General features: G+C 40.6%; 1 protein-coding gene across 12 annotated transcripts in view; it reads right to left on the bottom strand.

The window, feature by feature from the left end:
• LOC113019101 (phosphatidylinositol-binding clathrin assembly protein) overlaps positions 1–23,652 on the bottom strand; it is a 109,960-nt gene that overhangs the window by 38,427 nt on the left and 47,881 nt on the right. For 8 of the 12 annotated variants that reach the window (XR_013902840.1, XR_013902839.1, XM_080291858.1 and 5 more), the window contains exons 3-9: positions 13,680–13,755; positions 13,351–13,453; positions 12,028–12,121; positions 11,392–11,503; positions 9,339–9,445; positions 6,131–6,172; positions 3,442–3,462 (exon numbers count right to left, since the gene is read on the bottom strand). Coding sequence is in view for 10 of the 12 variants with exons in the window: in XM_080291858.1 (XP_080147984.1) it covers positions 3,442–3,462; positions 6,131–6,172; positions 9,339–9,445; positions 11,392–11,503; positions 12,028–12,121; positions 13,351–13,453; positions 13,680–13,755 (555 nt within the window). In the remaining 2 variants the exon portion in view is untranslated. The remainder of the gene's footprint in view (positions 1–3,441; positions 3,463–6,130; positions 6,173–9,338; positions 9,446–11,391; positions 11,504–12,027; positions 12,122–13,350; positions 13,454–13,679; positions 13,756–23,652) is intronic. The other 4 variants (XM_026162625.2, XM_026162630.2, XM_026162627.2 and 1 more) reach the window with 3 other exon arrangements.

The following is a 23,652-nucleotide window of genomic DNA, read 5'->3' as shown; positions in this document are numbered from 1 at the left end:
GTCTTCTGCACTCGTTAGGTGCCTCATTAATGCCAAAAAAAGACCACAGCAAAACAGCAAGGCGACAGTGAGCCAGGCAGCCGCACTATCGCTGCATAATCAATGGTTTTTAAGAGCTACGGAGGACCACGAGTGCCAAAATTAGAAATAATTACATTATATTAAACGGGACATAAAAATTAAACAAAATCAATTAAATGACATCAACTGATTCAACATAGCTTTGCATTATTTAGCTTTACTTCATTTCCTATTTTAAAGTATTTCCCTTAATAAATGATGTATTTGTTATTGCTCTGATGCTTCTTTAGGTATTTCTGATTTACACAAATAAGTAGACTGTAATTCAAAGTGTGTTTCTTTGTCTGCTAAAAAAAAATTGAGACCAACAGCTAAACAAGATAAAGACGATAGATTTCTGGAAAAAGAAAGTATCTCTATTGAAATAAATGAATATATATCACATCAAAGTAAACTGGGATGGAAAATACAACCAGAACCTTTTCAAATATAAAAATAAAATTGGCAAATAAATCAATCTGTCACATTTCATTAATGAAATTAATGCCTACAGTATTTTCTTGATGCAATTAATGGCTCATTTACAGTGATGCCCATAACTTGTTGGGAAAAGGCAACAATTTCAAAGTTTTGCGTCTGTACAACACCACGTGGGAGACTTTCAGCTTTAATTCAACGAACAGTTTTGCATAAACTGTTTAGGAAATAGAGGTCAAACTCATGGACATCAACAGATGTTGTGTTTCCTTCACTGTTATGGCCCTGTCCATAATCTGTTTTGGTGGCTGTTGTTGTCTGTCTGCCTTTAAGTCTTTGCAGGTCCCGGAGTGGATGAGCTGACGGCTGCTGATTGGTCCCCTGGCCATGTGATCTTCTTCAAATCCCTCACCAGCAGTTGTCCCGGGGCAGCCACTGACAGCAGCAGCAGACCTGACCCTGGCCTCCAAAACTTGAGACTTTTGTGCTTGCGATTTGTGCGGCTTCTCTGAGTTCTGTATATATTGTGTATATTAGCTTTCATTGTACATAGCACATTGTAAATAGCACTGCAACAGAAGGGGTGAGCTGCCGTATTGTTTTTCCTTGCACTGTTTTCTCCTGTTTATTTCAGTTAGGGAGTTAGGTGTAGCGCTTGTCTTTTGTTTGATGTTTGATTTCACATAGGGTTTTAGATAGCACCTCCTCCTGACTTAGCTTGTTTTGTTTGTTATTTTGGCCTTTGTTCACCCTGGAGCTTCATTTTTGCAGTGTAGATAATAAAACACGATTCACTAAGGAATTGGTTTCCCTCTGTGTATGGTTTTGGGGACCAGGGCGGGGCAGTCTTTTCAAACTTATGTTGCGTTCCTGTACCCCTAGACTGGGGCGTAACATTCACTGAGATGCTCCAACAGGCCCTTACTACAGCTCTCTTTAGCTGCTGCTTGTCTGTAGATCTCCATCTTCAGTTCTGTATCTTGTAACTAAAAAGCCTCTGTGTTGGTTTGACATCAGGTGACTGACTTTTTTTTTTTTGTCCAATTTTTTCTTGGGTTGCTTTGGCAGATTTGGCTTTTGTCCTTTTTGCAGAACTGTGCAGGCCAAGTCTAATCTGGTCTTCTTGTACTTCAGTGTAACCAGTGGATTGCACTTTGTTGTAAACAGTCTGTATTTCATGAAGGTGTCTCTTGATTTTACACTCTGACAATAATACTCATACCTCCTTGAGATTGCTCCTGAGTTGGTTAGATGTTGTGAATTTATTTTTCTTAACCATGGAAATAATTCTGACATCTTTAGTCACATCCTGTGGGGTTTTGGTGGGACTTTTTGGTGTTCCTGAGCTGGCCGGTGCCGTCCCCTTTTTTTTTTTAAAAAATGAACCAAATTGTTGATTTTGCCACACTGAAAATTCTTGCTGTTCCTCTCTGGTAGGTTTATTTTAGTATTAGAGCCTAATGACAGCCTCCCTCACTCACACTGTCATCTCTTTGGGTCTTACATTTAAAATTAGTTAAAAGCCTAAAAAATAAAAATTCAACACTTTGAATCAACTTTGGATATTAAGTCTGCTTTATTTTTAGAGAATAACAAGGAACTGTAACTGAAAGTGCCTGTCAGTCAGTTTTAAACCTCTAAAATACGGTAATATGTATAAAAATGGCTGCAATTTTTAAACAGTTAATGCAAAATGTTTGTTAGACCTCTGAAAACCTTCACAGTCAATCACAGACTCAGTGATTTAAAATCTACTGTGGTGGTGTACAGAAGCAAGACTGCAAACAAAATGTGTCACTAGTCCAATAAATTAGAGACCCAAACTCATCATTTCTATAAGTGGGAGTTTCAGTCGTCCATACTTAGCATGCAGCAATTAAAAGAATAGTTCATCTCTCTTTTGGCTTTGGAGAGAGGAGGGGAAATTCTTTCACTGTGAAAATATCACAACGTCATGTCTGCCTCTCCGTCCGCAAGAATGCAAAGTTCGCTGTCAGTAGACACACACACACACACACACACACACACACACACACACACACACACACACACACACACACACACACACACACACACACACACACACACACACACACACACACACACACACACAAAAGAGGCATTTGGAGGCTGGGCCAGACAGTGGGTTCTTGCCAAACTGTTGCCTGGTTGTTAAAGAAACAGCGACTTGCACAAAGAAAGATCTTTAACTGCCGCAGAGTCTGAATAGGTGAAAAGAAGACTGTGTGTGTGCTTAGTCAATATTAGCTCTGACATACACACACTCTCAGAGGGGGGGGAAATATCACGAGCATGCCTTGCTCTTAACATAAGATGCTTAGCAGTAATACCTCTGACTTTAGAAAGCACTGAGAAAAAAGTGCTAGTATTAAAAAAAAAAAAAAGAATCCCTGCTTTCTTCTCTCTGATGTTTCCTTTATTTTTTGACAGTGATTACGCAGTAATGCTCGGGTCATTCACTATTAAAGCACCTGCACCATGCGTGTTGAAGAAATGATGTCGTGCATGACAAGTATGAAATAAACAACATCTAAAAAGGAGGAGGACGGAATTTAAATGAGCTGAGCCGAAAGCCGTTGCAGAGATTCTTTTCATGCAGATGAAGACGGAGGGGTGAAGCTTCATTTTCTATTCATGAGGTTTCATGGCCTTTTGCTTGTCGTGCCAAGGCTGTGTGTGTGCGCGTTTGAGTGTGTGTGTGTGCGCGTTTGATAGCGACTGCCACCTGAGGCCGACACACACATATTGCACTGAGTTGACACCAGATCATTCTGCGCTCGAAAAACAGGGGAAGAGCATGCCTTTGAGGGCTTGAGGTGCAAGTGTGTATGGTTGCACACACACATGCTATGAAGACGTTCATGCAGGAGGAGGAGGTTAAGCAGGATTGGGGGGGCGTAGAGTATGCAACCCACCACCTACAATGTATGATCCTTTTGTTTTCTGCGAGAGGAGGGGGAAGAAGAAAAACGTCTGTTTAATGACTACAGTAAACTGTGCAGTTTTACTATGAGTTCAACACCCACACTGTCAGCTCGCATGCTGTTGACTTCCAGCTTCACACTCTAATGATTTTTTAGTAATGCATAACCAAGGTCGCGATCCAGCAAGCTGTAAAGTTTTACTGTTGTGTGTCAGTGTGTGGGAGACTCCCCCTCCCTTTAGGCAAAAATAGGAAAAAAAATTCACCCAAGTTTATTTCAACTATGAGCCAAAGTATGCTCAATTTAATAAACTGTCAATCCAATCAGGGCTGCAGCTTATGATTATTTTGTTATGGATGAATCTGTCAGCCAAGGACACACCAATTGATAACTCGCTTCTGAGATATGGTGCTGATATTTGAACAGCACCAAACTGAGCTGGCTGAGGCATAGCAGAGACTGTGACAGCGACAAAGGAACTAGATGACACCAGGATCAGTCACATATTGTGGCTGTGTGCTATGAAAGAAGTCGCGGGTGGGTGAAATAGATCTGTCAGAAGCAACTGCTCTATGCCAAGTTAATTTTGACTCATTGTTATATAAAATACCAAAAAGAAATCCCACAACCCAACACTAAGACAGCATCTCTGATTACATGCATCCACATTTAGCCTACACTTGCTACTTTAAAGATACAGTCAGCAGAAAAGAGGATACTGTAATCATAAATATGCATAGAACAGTATGTAATTACTTTTCCAGCAAACTGATGCCTTCTAATAAACGTATAATTCATCTATTAAAAAGCTGGTTTGCAGAAGCCAGCTTGTTCACCAACCATATTTGAATACAGTGGCCAGGAAAGACAAGTCACTGCACATTATTGGCATTTTACGTAAGCAGCTTGAGATCAGCCTCCTGTCTCCACATCGCTGACAACAAGTTGGCTAAACAACAATAGTTGGTTTTAAACTAACTTTATGCTAGCTAATGTTAGGGTTAAGTGTCAAAAAACACAAAACAAACAAACAAAAACATTCCCTTTGATAAACAGTTTGATTACATTCTCACATCAAATGAGAGTTTATTCACTAAGTGTCTGAGTCCAACAATGTTACATCCGCTTCAAAAAACCCTTCACTAACCCTGGCTAAAAGCAGCTAACAGACACTAAGAGCTGCTAATAAACACCAAGAGAAGCTAACGGCAGCTAACAGAGGCAAGCAGATGCGCTTGTTGATGGTTCAACATATCCTCAACAACACCATCATTTATATTCTCTACAGTCGCAGCAGATGGCTGCCCCTGCTGGAGGTGTCTTCCTGTTCAAAGTAAGTTCTTCTTCGCCACTGTTGCCAACAGAGAAATGTCTGATTGTTGAGGTTTTTTCCCCCTTTACAGCAGATCTCATCCAACTAGTAACTAAAATTAACTGACTGACTGTTGTTGCTCATTAAGAATAATATGATACTGTACAGCAGGTCTGCTAGTTTCGCTGTAAATGCCTTCTGTAGAAAAAACATACACTTTAATAATGCTCTATCACACAGACCAGCAGCAAATCATCACCATTTAGAATCTGAAACAACCAGATAATCATACTTTTGCTATCATTTTGAAAAACAATTAATAGCTTCATTATTTCTCAAAAACAATGTTCTATAGTACACAGCCTAACAGTTTCCGCTTCTCTAATGTGGGGATTTGGGCCTTTTTCCTGTTAAATATTATTGCAACAAACCCAATATTCTCGATTTTTTTGTTTAGTTTTTGCTGTTTGACCAACTAAATGAAGCAATTAACGATGCCACTTACTGCAGTATTTTACACAGATTAATTAAGACAACCAACAGATGGATTGGTAAAGCAATCATTAGCTGCAGCCCTCTTGGTGATCAATTTCACTCCACTGAATCCAAGGACGGGCCCTCTATTTTTAACACATTTAGAACAACAAAGAAGGCAAACAAACACAAACAAACAAACAGAAACAGGTCATTAACGGTATTGAAGTGAATTATAATGTGTGTTTATGGGTAGCAGTGTAACAAAGAAAACAATGTCCTTGATGTTCGATCATAAACCACGGGGAGGATAAAAACAACGCTTCAAGCGATTCCACTGAACTCACAAACAAAAAGGAAAATTTATTCTTGACAATTAGAAAGTGCTGTTGCTGTCCTGTTTTTTTAAGCCCTTCATTTTTGCAATTAACTTTAATTTAATTGATTCAAGGTCCAAAGCTCATTGTTTGGGGTTTTTAAATCGGCGTCAGGCATGCCAATGGCCCGGAGCGCTTAAGCAGGCCAACTTTAACACAGCTCAGTCTGTTTTTTTGGGGTTTTTTTTTTTTTTATATCTGTAACGAGTATTTAGAAGTGAAAGGGAAAGCAGGAAAGCAAAATCAATTATACCAGAAGGGAGTTGCCTGGATTCAAACAGTAAATTCAGGTTAGCTTTCTTTTAAAGAAACAAAAAAGGAGTAGGGTGGAGAGTGAAAAGGAAGTAAACAACTGGTCAGGAGGGAGAAACAGGCATAGGCAGGGGTGAAATAAAGTGTGAGTCAGTGGATGAAAGCACAGAGAGAGCAGTGAGATAAGAAGTAGTGCTGCAGGAGAAACTCTTTGGGGGAAAAAAGGTGAGAAGGTTGGAATTAGAGAGGTGGACGGTGAGATGTACACTGACCTGTGAGAGATCTGGGATGTCACCCTGATCTATTCCAACTTGCTGTCGTCAAAAACAAAATTTACAAAAGGAAAAAAAAGAAAAAAGGAAGGGGTCGGGGGTGGGATAAAATGGAGAAGGAAGCATAAAGAGGAGGGCGGGGTCCATTTGGTGAAAATAAAAGGATGAGAAAAGAAAAACAAAACAAAACAGGGGAATCATTACTTCATGCAGCGGCAGTGTCAACAAAAACAGAAATAAACATGAAAAAGTTTGACATCTCAACAGTGAATGACAACAATGACTGCACAGTGATAAACATGTCTGACCGATGAGGGAGAGCAGGCATGAAGGATGGCGTGATAACTCTGAAAACACTCATAAAGGACGCCATAACCTGCACCAAAACCATCTCCAAAACACTAGGACACGACATAAACAAGCTTATTTTCCCCTCTTTCAAACCTGTTGTCAAACTCACCTTCAGGCTTTACCAACAGGAAATATGAGTAACGTTTAATCCTGTTACTTGAAGATCGTTTGAGTCAATGAAGAAAAATGTACAGCCTCTTTAAATTATTAGACCAGGATAGCATTTAAATAAATAAATGATCTGGTCTGAAGCAAGATTTAAAAGATTAAAATACACCCTCAGATGAACAGCAACAATATTGTGTAGTTAATTTAAAAACAAAAAAAACCTACTTATGCTGCTTCTGCATTGTAAGTAAGTGGACTGAGGACAAAAGACATCAGGAATGATCTTAGAGAAACAACTGCTGACAATGATTAAAAGTCAAATCCTGAGCAAAGTCCATCATTCTACACTGAGAAAGATAATTAACAACTTTCCCAGCAAACCCACCCCTAGGTGAAAGAAACGGCAAAAACCCAAGAGTTACATCTCAGATCTACAGGCCTCAGTTAGCATGTTAAATGTTAAAGTTCATGACAGCACAGTTAGAAAAAGACTGGATAAGTATGGCTTGTTTGGAAGGACTCTCAGGAGAACGTGTCTTCCTTCTAAAAAGAACACGGCAGCATGATTTAGGTTTCCACTGCATCTAAACAGACCACAAGATTTGCTGAAGAATGTCCTTTAGACAGACAAGATAAAAATCAGATGTGTGGTTGTAATTCACAGCTCGACATTTGGAGACAGCCAAACTCAGCATATCAGTACAAACACCTCACACCAACTGTCAGGCACGGCGGAGGTGGGGTGATGAATCTGGGCTTGTTTTGCAGCCACAGGATCTGGGCATGTTGTCATTGGGCTGAACATGAACTCCTCTGAATACCAAAGTATTCCAGAGACAAACATCTGTCTGACAGATAAGGACGAGGAGTTTGACTCTTTTTCAGCCATTGTGTTTTAGATTTGCTCCTGTGTTTGGGGTCCTGAATGAAATGCTGCGGTGGTACCTTAAGCAAACTGTGCATGAACAAATACCTACAAGCCTCAATGAACTGACTACACATGGTAAATAACAGCGGGACAAAATTTCTCCAAGATGATGTGAAAAACTAATGAAGTCCCACAGAAAACAGTTCCTTCAAGGTGCTTCTACAAGCTGCTCAGTCCTGGGGTGCACTAATTTTCTATAAACTGTTTGTGTGTTTTAGCTTCATTTTCTTAATTAAATAAGGACATTGTGCAATTTGTCATATGTTGCTGTTCATCTGAGGTTGTGTTTACCTGCTGAGGATTTTTTAAATTATGTCCTGATACGTAAAACATTAGAACTGAAAGACAGCATATTTTCTTTCCCCCCCTTTTTTCAACTTTAACCAGTGGGCTTGCATGAGAGAACACAGATATCCTAAAGTAAAAAGAGTCAGATTGGATGTTAAACAGTCTTTACCCTGCTAGCTGCACAGTCCAAAGTCAGTAAAATGTCTGATTCAGCCACTGTAAGAATTAAACATGTGCCTTCCAAAGACGATATTTTAATTAGTTGGCCTCCAACTTATACTTTTGATTATTTATCCTGTTGTCATTTATCACAAAACAACCAAACATGAATATCAAGGGCACATTTCAAGTCAATCCAGGTGCTTTCAGTTATTAAACGAAAGCTTAAGAGTTTAGAAAAATGGGACGGTCCCATTTTAACAGGAGGCCTTTTACACTGCAGACATTTTTCACCAATCACACGACAACAGGGGTAAATCTCAGAATTAATGAAGACTAATGTCCAGTCATCTGAGTCCTCTCACTGTTCATGTTGCTCCCTTTGATTAGAACAGTTCTGAGCCACTGGTAATCTTTCTAACTGCAGGGCCTGAGCAAAAATGTCTGCTGTGGAAAGCTGCTTTCTTAAAATGATGCCTAACCCTCATGTGCAAATCTGCTTCAACAATCCATTGAACTAAAAAGGTAACACCTCAAGATCTCAGTTGTTTTTAGTACATTTACTACACTGACTACTCATCTTTTCGATGTAGCGTTAATGACCACATGGAGCAGACTCATCTGCACCAGCTCGCTACTGAGAAACATGTCATTTAATTTATGGATATGTCATAAACTGCATAGATGGCTTGGAAATCCCTGAAATCTACATGTTTGAATCATGTCATGTAAAACATGGAAGCGAAAAAAATATATGAATAGCTCAGAGCGCTACTCAAAAGCCAATTATAAAAGACAAAAGGAAAGTGACTGGGAACATTTATTTTTTTATGTACATTAATGGAGAGAAGATAAAACCCACTAATGTGGAAGTTACAGCAGCTGATCTCACTGTTTCAAGTCTGCTGAAACACCGGGAGGGATGGAAGAGAGGGGGCACCAGAGGGAAGACAGAAAGAGGGATGATCTGTAGGCGCTGGGCGAAGGAGAGCCACACGAGTATCCATCTCTGTCAGGGGCGGAGGGAAGAGCGAGGGAGGAGAAAGGATGAGATGGAGGAGTGTGGGGAGCAGAGGGAGAGCGAGCTAACGGAGCGCCTAACCACATGCTCCATCTTCGGGGTTATTTTGGGTGCATATATATGTAAGTGTGTGCAGCAAATGTGGGGCTGGGAGGGCAAGTTAGGAATTCTGGTTTGAAGAGCGTACAGTAGCTGTGTGAGCAAAAATGTGGCCCTCTTTATATGCACTTCTGGTTCACCGTATCTGTAGGTTTTATGTATATATAAAGGTTTTTTGTTTTTTGTTTTAAAAACCTTTAAGGAAAATGGTCAAAATTGCCTTCAAAATAAGGTGTCTGCGTGGAAAAATATACCTCTGCCACTTTGAGGAACTCTGAGAGCTTCGTCATCCTGTAAAGGAACTTCTTGTAGATGTCCAGGGCATCTTTACACTGGTTCTTCTTCATGTCAAAGTATTTCTCTACAGAGAGGGAAAGACATACAAATTTAAAAGGAAAAAGGAAGACAGAAGTGTGAAGTACAGTACGAAAGTCAGAAGTCTTGAGCCACCCTTCATTTCTACTCGTTTGTCTACTAAGCAGCCAGACTTTGGAAAGTTTTCTTGAGTAATAGTTCTCCAGGTTTTCTACAAGTCTTTCACAGTTCTTTCTTTGGACATTGGCTGCTTTTTCACTCACTTCCAGTCCAGTTCTTATACCTGACCATTTTCAGAGCCATTCTTTTTCCTTGACTTAACAAATGCACCTAACTCAAGGCATGGACTAGTTTTGTGTCTTTACAAAAGAGACCGTTAGAGAGAACCAATTTTAAATTGTATCTTTAGGCACTTTATTACTTGCCTGTCACCAAAACACATCATTTGTTTGCCTTTGTTTAGTTGAGTCTATGAAAAAAGGCCAGTGATAACAGAGTTTGACAGGCATGAAATAACATTTTTGCACCAACGAGGTGAAGAGCTGTTAGCCGACAACTTGTCATATGCCAGCAAATCTGAGAAAACCGGACAAATGAAGGACAAAAGAAGAAGTGACAGGCCTGAAAAACTGTTTACAGCAGTTGAAGAGTATCTGAAAGTCATGTCCTTAAGAAAAAAAAAAATCCAGCAAAGACCTGACATAGTTCTACTAGAGACCTGCTGTTCACTGAAGCCCCGTCAGAAATGGTCTCAGTGGAAGGGTGGCTGTCAAGAAGCCATTCTTAAGGAAGGGAAACAGGGAGGAAAGGCTGAGGTATGTCAGATTACAAGGCTGGCATAGACTGAAAATCAGTGACAACAGGTCTGATCGAGCAGGGAATCTGAATTTGACATTTTTTGTTCAAATCGGTATATAAGGAGGAGGTCAGGAGAGAGGTGGAGGCTCTGTCATGGTTTGAAGATGCATTTCACTCAGTGATGTTGGGGATCTTTTAAAAACTGATGAAATTATGAACGCAGAAAAGTATCATCGGATTATGATGAAAAATGCAATATAATCTGGAAATTGTTTCATTCATAACAGCATCATTTTTCAGCATGACAATGATCCCCCAAACACTCCCAATGCAGTAAAAGCATACTATGATAGACAAACACACAGTGGAACTCTATCAGTCATGGATTGGCCTCACCAGAGCCTGGACCTCAACTTTATTAAACCAGTGTGGGATCATCTCGACTGACAATGGAACAAGGCAGAAACGTCCAAAGAAAAGCTTTAAATGTCCTTTAAAAGCCTGGAGAAATATTCCTGAAGACTGCTTTAAGAAATTACAAGAAACCTTGTCCAAAGCCCCTTTTCCATTAGTACCTACTTGGATCGATTCGGCACAGTTTCACCACGGTTTGCAGGGTTTTCCATTAGGTCATAGTACCTGGTATCAGGTACTTTTTCAGCACCTGCTTGGCCGCAGTTCCAAACGATCCAACCAGGTACTAAAATGTAATGTCGTCACACTGCATGCCACCGATTAGCTGGTCAGTATTGTCACTCGAGAAGTCATGAGAGCGTCTCGTTCACAAAAATTTGAACCTCGGCAATGAGGGAAGTGGCTACAACATGGTGTTTCAAGAAATCAATTATTGAAACATTATTTTCCCAACAAAATATAGAAAATGAGGGGTAGCTCAAGACTTTTACACAGTACTGTAAGGAAAGGAGGAAGTAAAGAAGACAGGAACATTCATCGGCTGTAGAAAAAGAAGCTTTTGGCAGCTACATGACAGCTTGTCAAAACCTACTGTGCGCACACGTGTGTGTATGTGCTGGCGAGAGGGTTTTTATACATCTGCTTGACAAGAGCGTGAGTGTGAGGACACGCATAACACACACAAAAAACAAACTGCAGATATACCTCATCATTCCTGACACATGTAGGAGAGAAAGCTCGCCGTTTATCCTGCGTGTGTGTTCGTGTGTGTGTGTGTACCCAATAGGTTGATGACCCCTTCATTGTAAGCAGCAAACAGCCTTATGGAGTCCTTGAAGAGCAGCATGAAGGCTGAGTTGATCACACCGTTGGTCAGCTCATTAGGGTTGGCCTACAGAGAAGAGAGGTAGAGAGTGAGAGGGTGAAGGAGGCATCGCTCTCACATCTTTCCAAAGCTTTTCAGAAAAATAAAGCATCTCTTTCAAATACCGACACCTCTCCCCCTTCGGCGTGAAGCGAACACATCACCACACACAGAGCAAAATGTCAATTTAGTTTAGGTGGAGGGGATAAAAATAAAAAACCCCATCACTTCCATACCCACACACACTCCCTCAATACACATTCAGTATGCATTTCAATGAGAAACCATCCATTTTATCACTCTTTGAAGCTCGCTGGCACAAACCACAGCACCCTCACCAATGAGTCCCCACCCAGTCCTCCCGTGCCCTTCCTAGATGCTCGCACTTAGATGTGCAATCTGTCCCCATAGTGTGATTTTTTTATTTAATACGCCTATCAATGCATTTCAAAACTTTACAAACGGTTTCAATTTACATTTTGATGAGAAAGTGAACGAAGCATGGCTGACACAGGACGCGCACATATGTAGCACACAAAGACACTCGGTACCTGGAAATCCAGCAGAGCGTCCAGCTGGTTCTGGATGATGGGCAGCGTCTTGATCAGCTTCTCTGTGTTCATGGTGCGCATCACGCCGTCAATACTGACAAAACAGGAAGCAAAAACGCACACAAACACACAATTACAGCAGGCACCTGGTTGACAAAATTTAAATTCTGATGCAAATTAAGAGGATTCACAAAAAAGGAATGAAGTGATGATCCAAAACTATGTGAAGCATGTAGTAAGTGAACCGATATTTTGCATACTGAAGCATCCTCAGTAGTGCAAAGTGCTTTTTTGAGGTGCAACAAATGGGAGACTGAAAACACTCTCTGATAAATAATGAGACTCTGCTCAGCTGGATCAGCGTGACACAGATTCAGTGTCATTCCACCGCGGCTGGACTTTCTGAAATTGAAATGATTGTGTGCACACACAAAACCTTCAGAAAGGATGCACCCACTTTCACTTGAAAACACAGGGCTCCAGGGAGGCTGTAAAGCTTTAGCTGAGGGATTAAAATACCACAAATGAAGTGTCATAATCTGCATACGACGGCTGCAATTAAAGGTTTAGTTGAGAGAGAGGAAAAAAAGAACAAACCCCCCCCCAAAACCCCTGAATACCCCATAAATCTCCAGTTCCTCTAGTGGCCATTTGAGCGGGCCCAAAAAATGAGACTTTCACGTTAAGATATTCAACTTTAAAGCAGACGTAAACATGTTTACAGCCAGATACAGAAACATTTTTGGGCCCATTGTTATTCTCCTTTTATATGCTTCCTACATAGTTTCATTCTCTTGGTGAAATACTGCGATTCCAATTCATTCAGTATTTTTCTAGAATTTATTATTATCAATCACTCAGCTCCAGCTTTCAGGAGCGGAAGTCCATTTTCTTTCCCCAATGTGCAGTCTATGAAAACCACAAATCTACTCAAGTTGACTGAAAACTATCTGCAACTTGTGTTTCATGTGCTTGTTTTTTCCCGTCCTAATTCTAATTGCTTATTTCTTTATTTCAGCAAGCTGGATGCAACATTTTCGCTTTTCCCTTTCTGCAATATTTCACATGCATCCAACAGAAAAATGTTCAGTTTTGTCTGAAATGTCTTGCAGGATAAACTCTAAAGAAAACAACAAAAAAAACCCCCAAAAAAACCAAAAAAACTTTGTTTGCTGTCCAAGTTTGAGGTTTTGCAGAGAAACTGCTAGTTCTGTCTTTGTCTACTGCTTCTCTCTAAGTGCATTGCCAAAAGATAAACACAGTCTCCGGCTGTGTGACAAGATAAGTGTGAAATGAAGAGTAAAGATGACAGTGTGTGTGTACCCTCTCTTCATCTTGGTGAAATCCACAGCCACCAGTCTGTAGGACATGGCCTTCTCATTCAGGTAGCGACTGTATCGCCTGATGAAGGTTGACATGTCATAACCTGGTGGAGCAAAAAAAACAAACTGTCAGAGGGAAAGAAATATCCTCAGTGTGAGTAATAAATAATATTTTGACACTACTTTTGACTTTTAAACACTTTCTTCTTAATTATCAGAAACATTATGGTGTTCAGAGTGATGTACCTCGAGGCAAATCAACCCCCATCTGGTTCTCTGAAAGGAAATTGTGCTGTGAATGATCTTCACAGGGGTTTGTGTGTGCTTTACCTTGCAGAGCTCCCTTATCCAGGAAGTTGTTCAGGTTAAACAGAGTGTTTCTGGAGGCCAGGTACTGGATGAAACGCTGCAATAAGAAAAACAAAAGTTAACACTTGATTGATTTAAGGCTTGCAAAGTGCAAACTTAAAAATAAAACAAATGAACCCAGACAAAAGGGCTGGATTTACTGGAGTTTTGACAGATACATTTCCCACTGCTTAATCCTTCGATGGATGTGTTTTTCTTGGGAATCATCTTGGAATTATTTCAGTTACACCGCATTTGTTAATGTGGTTGCTTGTATGAATCCCAGATGGTTGAAAAGGCTGTGTGCAAATGAACCAAAAACACTTACAGTAAGAGTCTGGAAATGGACAGTGACATAAGTTTGGTTCTGTAAAACAGATTTGAACTGAAACAATCCAACATAACTAAAGTGTTGATTCTCCGCTTCAGGTTTAAGTGGCGGAATAAAAAAATACAGCTTCAACCATTTAGAAATTCCAGCCTGTCTTTTATACACGGTCCCCACTATTTCCAGAGACTGAAATCTAATTGAACAAATGAATAATTTCCCATCACCAGTTAATGCAATATTGAAGCTTAGTCCCTTGAATCAAAGCTGAAAGTCAGGACTTTAGTTGCATCTTCATTGTTTCTTCACAAATCAAATGTGCTGGCATACAAAGCCAGACCAAAGCCTTTACCTCAAATCTCTACAAAATCAACACTGAGCATATGTACAGCTGGATTGCACTGCATATCAGTAAAGCATAATGCTGATGCACGATCTGTGAGGCTACAGTTGGACAAAGCGGAGCATGGTGACATGTTCAGAGTGTCATCTATGCTACAAAAGCGCCCACACAGCTACGGGCTGATGGGGATGTCACAGAGTTTAAAGACAGTTGGTCCTAAACCAAGTCAACAAATTGAAATTATGACCTTGTCAAACTAAGGGGTGGCGCTCTGACAGAACACAGAGCCAAATTAGAAAGACGGAGGAAAGCCCACAGATGATGCAAAAGACGCACACAGTTACTGAAGTCCTGTTTTAAAACCCCAAGATGAGTTTCTGTCATCGTGATCTTGGTCACGGAAAAAACCAGATGTGACGAGGAGGGACTGGTCTGAACGTGAAACCACTTGAGAAAAATAAAAGTACCACAATCGATTAATCATGGCATGAGCAAGATTTACAAAATAGATTTCAGTAGGTCCTAAAATTAACGATCCCATAAATTCAGCAGCTAAGTGTTTACAAAGGTCAGGTCAATAAAACATTTTCTCATAGATTTCTATAGGACCAGACGTCTCTTTCCAACCCCAGCTATCATCACCTGGTGGCCTGCACAGGGCACTTGTGCACTGGCTTCATTTTGACACCTCAGTTTGAAAAGCTTAGAGTGTTGTTGTCACCCTGCTGGGTGAGGGGGCAGGCAGGCAACTTTGGGAACATAACTGGAGAACTAGCTGACAGGATTTGGTAGCAGGAACTGACACCATAGATGTACCTACTAAAAATCTGTGACTTCAAGGTCAAAATCAGAGGTCAAGTTTACTGAAAACCTTGTGAATGCATTAGCTTGAAAAGCAGGCTCCACAGGATTTTTTAAAACCGTGCCACAGATGTATTTACTCAAGAACGATATCATCAAGTCCACTTTTCCTTTACCTTTATCTACTGACAATTTCAAATTTGGCACCATTGATGGAATTCATATAAGATATGAGGCACCTAGAGGAGACTGTTGTTTTAATTTGGCGATCTATAAATAAAATATATTACATGTAGCTATACAAACGCTACTGTTTCAGTATTTTTATAACACTTTTCCCCAATTTGCATTTGACAGAAACATTTCTGCTGCCCAACTATTGTAGCTGTATGGATTTGCAGGCCAGGCTTATAGTTTCAATATTAAACAGTAAGGGTGGAACATCCTATAACCTGGTATAAGATGACCTGGTAACTATGTGTTCTACAACATGTGTCTCCAGGGGTTTTTGTGTCACCTAAACATTCTACCGCCACAAACTGAGGAAGCTACCTGCATGTTTTATTGCCTTTGGGTAAAACTAAGTTAAATGAATATGCTTTCAAAAATCTGTAGAAAAGGTTTGTTACTGTTCATGTGTGGTGTGTGAACCTTTTACAGGTTCTGAAGCAAGCGCGACAGGAGATGTCCCAAAAGTCTCAAGGATTCATCCTCTCAGTGACCTAAATGTGGAATCTGACCACCAAATCAACCAACTACATAGTCCCCAAGTTGAGATTTTTATCTGGATATAAAGTATTACTGGAGTCATTAGGCTTCCTCCCCTGGAAACTTGAATATCTGCACATAACCTCTTCAAAAACTGGACAGAAAAACACTTAGTGCCATATTTGCAGCATGAATTCTCCTGTTATAAGGGCTATTTAAATAACTGGAGACATAAAACAGTATCTACCTAAACACACACACTAACCTCAGACAGATAACAGTTTAAACCCACTAAAAAAGGCTTATATGGAAGTCTCCTTTAATATCAAGTACACAGTGGTATCTGCTTTGACTCAAACACTCATGTTTTATTTGCCTCCAGTGCATGTAGTCTGTGTCTAAAAATTAACTTCTCTATTCTTGTTTCTTAGGATTCCTTTAGAGTAGCTCACACAGAACTGGCAAGAGGAAGCAAATCATTAACCTTTGGGAAGCAGGAGAGGGTTGGCAGCACAATATAATAAACGATTATGCAAACAGCCCTTTGCAAATGAGATCAAATCTTGAGCTAAAAGTCCTCTCATGACAGTGACAAATCATGTCACTGCTGCCATTTAGACTTTCTTGACAGCTTTGTTTATATTTGAACATTTTCCCACTGCAGCGTGACGTAAAGAAACCTGATCCTGCCAACTCTTAAATACTAGTCGCTTGTTCTTTTTGACAAATCTGATGTCACCGAGCAGGTGTGGGAAGCCTTGTACTTTCCATTTTCCAGGAAAGGTTTTTGCACAGCATGACTGCTTTTTCTCTCGCACCTGGGAGCTGCTACTGTCCGCTGCTGGTCAGCTAACTTTGTTTGTTTCTTGCTTTTTCTTCTCCCTATGTGAGAGTTTCTGAATGTTGAAATATTAATAATGTGCAGCACTTTATTTATTCACTTTCTGAATCTTTGATTTTTCTGGCTAGAGCTGAATGAGCCAGACTTTTGGGAGGACCACAGTCTCCGAGTAGGTCCTGGCAGCTCATGCATATTTACTTTAGGAGAAAAAAAAAAGGTCTCAATCAATCTGGCAGAGAGCAACAAACCAGTGTTACTGACTTCCATTGCAAACAATCCCACTTTAACCATTATGTACAAGCTGTCCTCGACTTCAGACTTGACTTAAGAATTAGTAAGGTGCTGTCCAGCTAAGCCCTGTGCGGCTGTAAACCACAGGTATGTGCATTCAAACCAAGGTGTGGTAGTTTCCACACTACTTACCCGAATACTGCATTATATGTTGCACCCATTAAATTTGAAGGACTTTCAAGGCCCTGGGCCATGTAGAAGAACTATTATGTACAGAAACAGACCATTTGCTTGGGCATGCACTTAAAAACCACACAGTGTGAAGCAGTGCTAATGCTGCACAACATTTGAAGTCAGACACTGGAAATCCAGAGTTTTAAGTCGTAAAACTGAAAGACCCCACAGTTGTCACACTTCCCACTCAGAAAGTCGGCAAAGCCCCACCAACCCTCCGACTGCATGTAACATGTAGTGACACTGAAACTTTTAGACTGTACCACCACATATGTTTATTTGTGACACAGGGAGACCTGAATCCAATTTTTGACTGGAAAAACTTTAGAAAAACGTTAACCTGGCCTCTGTCTATACATTAGAGACCTAAACTTACATTTTGTCTCTCGTGAACAGTTCTGCTACCACGTCTTCCTCACTTCGTTGTTGTGGAAGGAGTCTTGGCTATTATCCACAGTTCTGGGAACTCAGGCCTCGGGCTTCCTGAAAGCATCTTAACTTTTAAGGCCGTCTCTGTCCAACTGACTTAAAATGATCTGAGATTTACCAGTTTGCCAATTCCCTATCTGGCAAATAACCAGCCCTGACTGGCTGGTCGGAGGATCTAAGAGAGGGTGTGTGTGCATGTGCGGTTGTGAGCACAAACACACTTGCAGGCATGTGTTGGATTCAGCTGCACTGATGTTTCCAAGGCCTCTGGGACTGTTTAAAAAGGCATAAAGAATGTGATTTGGTTCTTGTCCTTTTTTTTTTTTTGCCTGTGTGCACACACACCAACCCCTATTCACACTGTAGGGATTCAACTTCCATCTGTGGACAGAAATTCAGTCCCCAACAACTTAACCATTGATTTGGAGATTTTTGGTCTGGTATTGGAGGGATGTTACGGTCACCATTAAAGTTTAAGTTGAGGTCAAGGCCAGGAAGCTGCAGGGTAGTTAATGTAAGAATAGCTTAGACTGGCATCAAAATAAGTCTGACAACATCATTGGGTTATTCCTGACAGAGTCTGACATGTTTAATAAAAAAATGAATTAACAAAAAAAAGTTAATTAATCTGCCCGCTATTGTTTCAACCAGTTAATACTTTGCCTATGAAAAAATCTACGTAAAAACTAAAACTAAGCTGATAAAATTTGGGCCCATCTCTCCTTTGTGGACTGCACTACATCCAAGCATGGCTGCTGCTCGATTGCTTCCGGGAAGTGCTGAGACACTCATCCACTACTGAAAATAGACTGAGCGATACGGGGACAAACTTTCAGAAATGCATTTCCTTCAAATAGATCTTGTTAACCAAAGTCTTTGTCTCTCTACCTCAGTTACACGGACCTAGAGACTGGTCCGCAACCATCTGGAAACCTCTCGAAGGAAGTGAAAAATGTGAATTTCCCAACCACCTGGCAAGTGGCTGCTGTAAAATAAGCTGGAAGTCAAAACTGCAACAGATTAAAATCTAAAAAGCCACCCTACAACAATGCAACTTCAAGGACAGAACAGCACTTGAACATTTCAGCAACCCTCTGTAACGTTTAATGGAGAGCAGATTTCTGTTGCATTGTGAATCGTTTTCGACAGCGATGAGGTCTGCTATCAACATTCATGTTCTTCACATGATGAATTTCTTTGCGGTGCCGTTATCAGACCGTAATTTGTCTTTTTCAGTAGCAGGCTGAATGGCTGCAATGTCATTTCACTTCCCATGAGCATCTCTGGCACATGCCAAGCATTATACCTGCTTAAATTCAGGATGCTGCCATGGTGATATTACCACTTAGCTCAAAGCACAGCTGCGCTTAAATAGAGTCTCACAGAACCACTTGCATGAATGCAGACTCGCTCTTGCTGCTTGCTGAATGGCTTTCAAATTGTTGTTTTCTTGTTTTTGTTTTTCCTGGTGATCCACAAACAGATTGAGCCTTTCAGCTGAATGCGTGTCCCTACATTATCCACGAAAGTACTCAGAAAATAACAGAAAGGACAGGATACTGTCCTTGGCTTTGTTTTTGTGACGCCGTTTAGTATTCTGGTCGAGTCGCAATGAACCGAGGATAAAAATGAAACTTAGACAAGATGGTCACAGAGATAAAGAGAGGAAACAAAGGAGAGATGGCAAGAAAAAGAGCTCATAAACTTCATAAGCTCCCTTTCTCTGCCTCTTCTTGTGCGCCAACTGCTTTCTTCCTCATCAAAAGTCCATTTGACGACAGCCTGCCTTTCTCCCTCGGTCTCACATACAGAGGCGGAGGCAGAGAGAACCCACACAAAATGCATGGATATGGTTAAAAGGAGGGGGAGAAAAAAAAAATCTATAAAAGGGGAAGAAACACTTGGTGCAGAGAGAGACAGAGTGGGAGATTCGGAAACCCGCTGAGCCCCAGATTATTCAGCAAAGACAGTTCCAAGAAAAAGACGCAGAGATTCAGATTTAGAGAAACGGTCTAAGAATAGAGGAGACAGTGAGACAATGCATAGACACTAGATGGTGGAGAAGCAGGTCGGCACTGCTTGTCAAATAATTCATGTTAGCATATCGGAGAACAACCTCATGCATTATTGATGCATTCAGATCACGGCTATACTCCCTGCCTCCCCTCCACCTCTACAGTGCAACATACAGAGCTACCACACGTCTTCCTCTCTAATCCATTTCTCCACATCCGACCCTCGAGAGTACACAAGTTGCTGGTTTCCGTAGAAACACCATGGCGTCTATGCTGACCTAAAGCATGCTTTTTTGTGTGCATGTTTTCTCTTCCCTCCATTAGTCAGGTTATGTGTGGAGTAGATGCCAAGGCTGGAACTTTGTAGATAACAGGAGCAAACTGCAGTAAATTTAAACTGACTTGTTGAGCCCTGTAATATTTTACTGATTTTTGTGTGTCTGCCACAGAAGCAGTACTCAATATATAGACAAACATGGTCGTAACCTACAGAGTTTCAGTGTTTCTCTGTTTAGGGTCTTTTGTTTATTCGAGTAAAAAATGCCACTGCGCACGATCTGCTAGTGGACAATCCTCTCACTCTTACATTAGAAGAACAGTCAAAGCTAACCATGTGACCCTGACCATTCCCTACTTGTTTCGGTCGGTAGGGATTTTATCAGACTTATCAGTGGGATATCAGAATCTTATCCCACTGGTAGGACATACTCCAACTCCATCATCTTGGACTGCAGCTGGTGGCAGCACTCCACGTATTGCTCTGGAGATCCATTGCGAGCTCAAGGCCAAAGGGTCACTCTAACCATACCCATAAGCAGATGTGGTGCCGATTCACGTGCTGCTACACCAAGCTCGCTGAAGCTGCCGAGCAGAAGAAGCACTAGCGTAACCAGCTGGAGTCCCAGATGGTGGAGCTGGAGTTCACCGAATCTATCGCTCAATTATCCATTTGTCACCAAGCATTTGCAAATAAAACATTTGCAGAGAAGAAACGTAGGAGCACAATTACATATATATACTAGAGATGGTCCGATATTACGTATCGGTCCGATACTGACCTAAATTACTGGATCAGGTATCGGAGACAAATAAAAAATGTAATTCTATCCATTAAATATCACAAAACTTGCGACATGGCTTAACTCTGCTCATAACCGTAGCACGTCGGAGCAGTATGCGTCACGTGATAGAGCGGCTGTGGCATGCGATACCTGTCAGCGGTCTGGTTGAGCATTTGGAGCCTCGCTACCAAACCGGCATTTCATCTCGGAGGAAGTTATCCCAGAGAAGTAAAGCAAGTGTGTAAGTCCATCTCTGAATGTTTGTTAAGCATTCCCGCGTTAAGCTTAACAACTGATATATGGAGCGACTGCCTCTTCTTGCTGCTACTTCAATCATGAAACTGATCAATGATCAGCTGATCGGCTTTTCTGTTGCGAGTCCGTCTCTCTTGTTTGTTTATCGCCCACTTCAAGCCAGAAAGAGGAAACCAGCGGCTGAACAACAGCAGCACGTTTAAGCTTGATAAGCTGTTGTTAGAATTTATTTAATATTACTTTCTACACCAGGATCTTTTTCTACGCAGCTGACGCTGGTAACTGTGCAGGGGCGGATCCAGCAAAGTTTAGCCAGGGGGGCCGATAGGGTATGAACAGGGAAAAGGGGCACAAAGACATACTTTTCTTTCTTATTCTCATTTAAAACATCTAGCTTTTAATAAATAATTATCTGAAGCTTACACCCAAAGTTTTAATCTGGTGTAAAATGTATAGAAGTCCATTACTGTATATAGTGACTATTAAGTCTAATATACCCTAGTAAGCTATAGTACTTTTTCCTTTGGGAAGATACCATCTGTGCAGTCTGTTATACCTGTATGCAGTCTTTTTACATACAGGTATAACAGAATAGCTTTAGTGTTTGTTTGTTTTTAAACTTGAGTATGAACTTATACAAAATGCAGAAAGATATATAAAAAAAAAAAACAGTTTTATTGATTAAAACACTATCGGATTCATATCGGTAGATATCCAAATTTATGACATCGGACATAAAAATATCGGACAAAAAAAAAAGTGGTATCGTGCCATCTCTAATATATACCACCCACCTACTACAAATGTGACTGAAACAACAGGCAAACACAGCAAAGCGTTACTGAAATTACGTCCTTGCCTGTAAAGTGGAGCTAATAAAGCATGGTTTATTAGAATACAGCATGATGTTCATCTAAATGTTCTGTAAATTAAGGTCCGATTCACCCCAAAAGAATTCTGTTAGCCCAATCCAGATACCTGGGAATTCGAAGGGAAAGTGGAAAACTTGAAAATTAGTAAGAAAATTAGACAGCATACACATACACACTTCCTGTTCTTGCCCTCATAATTCATTAGGTTCACTCTGTGAAACTGTTCAGCTACTAAATCTGGAATTCCTTTCAATAATAATTCTTTCAATAATATGAATGAACTGAAAGTATTGTGACAAATAGGTGGTATTAGATTTGGTCGCTGAAGTTTTCAGTTTGATGTTGTCTAGTAAATCCAAAAAAATATGTCCAAATAATGGACATGTCATTTTTATTTGGCAGAGTTGCACAGTCGGCTCGGCGTTTCCCTGTTACAGACCTGACAGAGTGTCATGTGACAAAATACTCTGTGCTAGGTTTTAAAGAGTAAAGGAAACACTACAGGGAGTATTAACAGAACTTGAAATCAATTTCATTTTAATCTCCGAGTGCGATGTTAAAGGCAGTTGAGAAAACAGTCAAATCCAGTTCGATTTCTCACCTTCAGCTATTTAGACAACCAGTGTAGGTTTGGAAAAACTCAAAAATCTACCAAAATGTATACCAATTCCAGAGGGCAGTGCTGTCAAAACATTTGATTTTCAGATTAGAGTTCAAGTAAAGTTCAAACTTTAACTTTTCTGTATCTAAATAAAATAAATAATGGTGAATTGAGGCTCAAATCCAGAAGCACTAATCTGCCAACAGACCCTTTTCATCTTGTCTCCCTTTGGCATTACCAAAAAAAAAAAAAAAAAAAAAAAAAAAAAGGAAGTAAAAATTAAAAAATAAACCGGCCTGGTTGGTAGACACGAGTGTGCTCTGTGCAGCTTACGGAGATCACCTTATATGATATCAGTGAAGTTGAAAGATTTACTGCTCATCTCTTTGTGAAGCTGCCAATGTGTACAGAGAGTCAATGAACAACCACGTCAGCCGGCACAGGAATCATTGATCCTTGTAGTGAAATCTTCTCTACAGCTTTCAGGCCCAGTACAAACAGCTTTGGTTATTTTGGATTTACTTTCTGGCTTTAGGGCTACTTCAGCCGGGAGGAGGCAGTCTGGAGTGTCTGACTGAAATAAAGTAAAAATATATATATATTTTAACACCTGTTTGTAGAGAATAAAAAAAGAGGCAGTTAGGCGTACTTATCGCCAGACTGAGTTCAGGGAGTCCACGGGGGAATTATTTTTGGCTGCTGTGCTCAATTTGACTTTCTGTGAAAAACACACACATGCACAAAATCGTCAGAACTGACTGCAAGCCCAGTTCCATGAAAGGTGGTGACTAACACACGAAGAATGAGTCGTGATCGGGCTGTGTTGAATGAAAGCTGCTCTTATGCAAGCACAGAAACGCATGGGAGGGAAACAGACGCGTGGACATGAGCACACGCGCACACACAAAAAAAGGCCTGCTACTAGTCCAGATCTTTCCCAGGATTCTGCTCCCTTCTTCAATTTCCTCCTCCTCCCTTTTTCTCCAACCCTATATTTCTCCTTCTCTTACGCAATCAACCATTTAGCCTCCAAATCCAATCAAAGTGTGAAAGGAACTGAGTCACAAAGACACGTCGGGTGGGTGATTAAGGGATACGATTAAATACATCTATATATATTTATTTCTCCGCACTTAAACTTTTGTGGCTGCAGATCTGTTCGTGCCTGTGTGTGATAGCATTGCCTACAAGGTGACAAGGCTAATCGTGTGTGGGCTCCTCGCCTCACGGGAACAG

This window comes from Astatotilapia calliptera, chromosome 3 (assembly GCF_964374335.1).
Source record: "Astatotilapia calliptera chromosome 3, fAstCal68.1, whole genome shotgun sequence".
Classification (NCBI taxonomy): Eukaryota; Metazoa; Chordata; class Actinopteri; order Cichliformes; family Cichlidae; genus Astatotilapia; species Astatotilapia calliptera.
The sequence above is the reverse complement of the archived record's forward strand: the minus strand, read 5'-3'. Positions and strand labels throughout refer to the sequence as shown.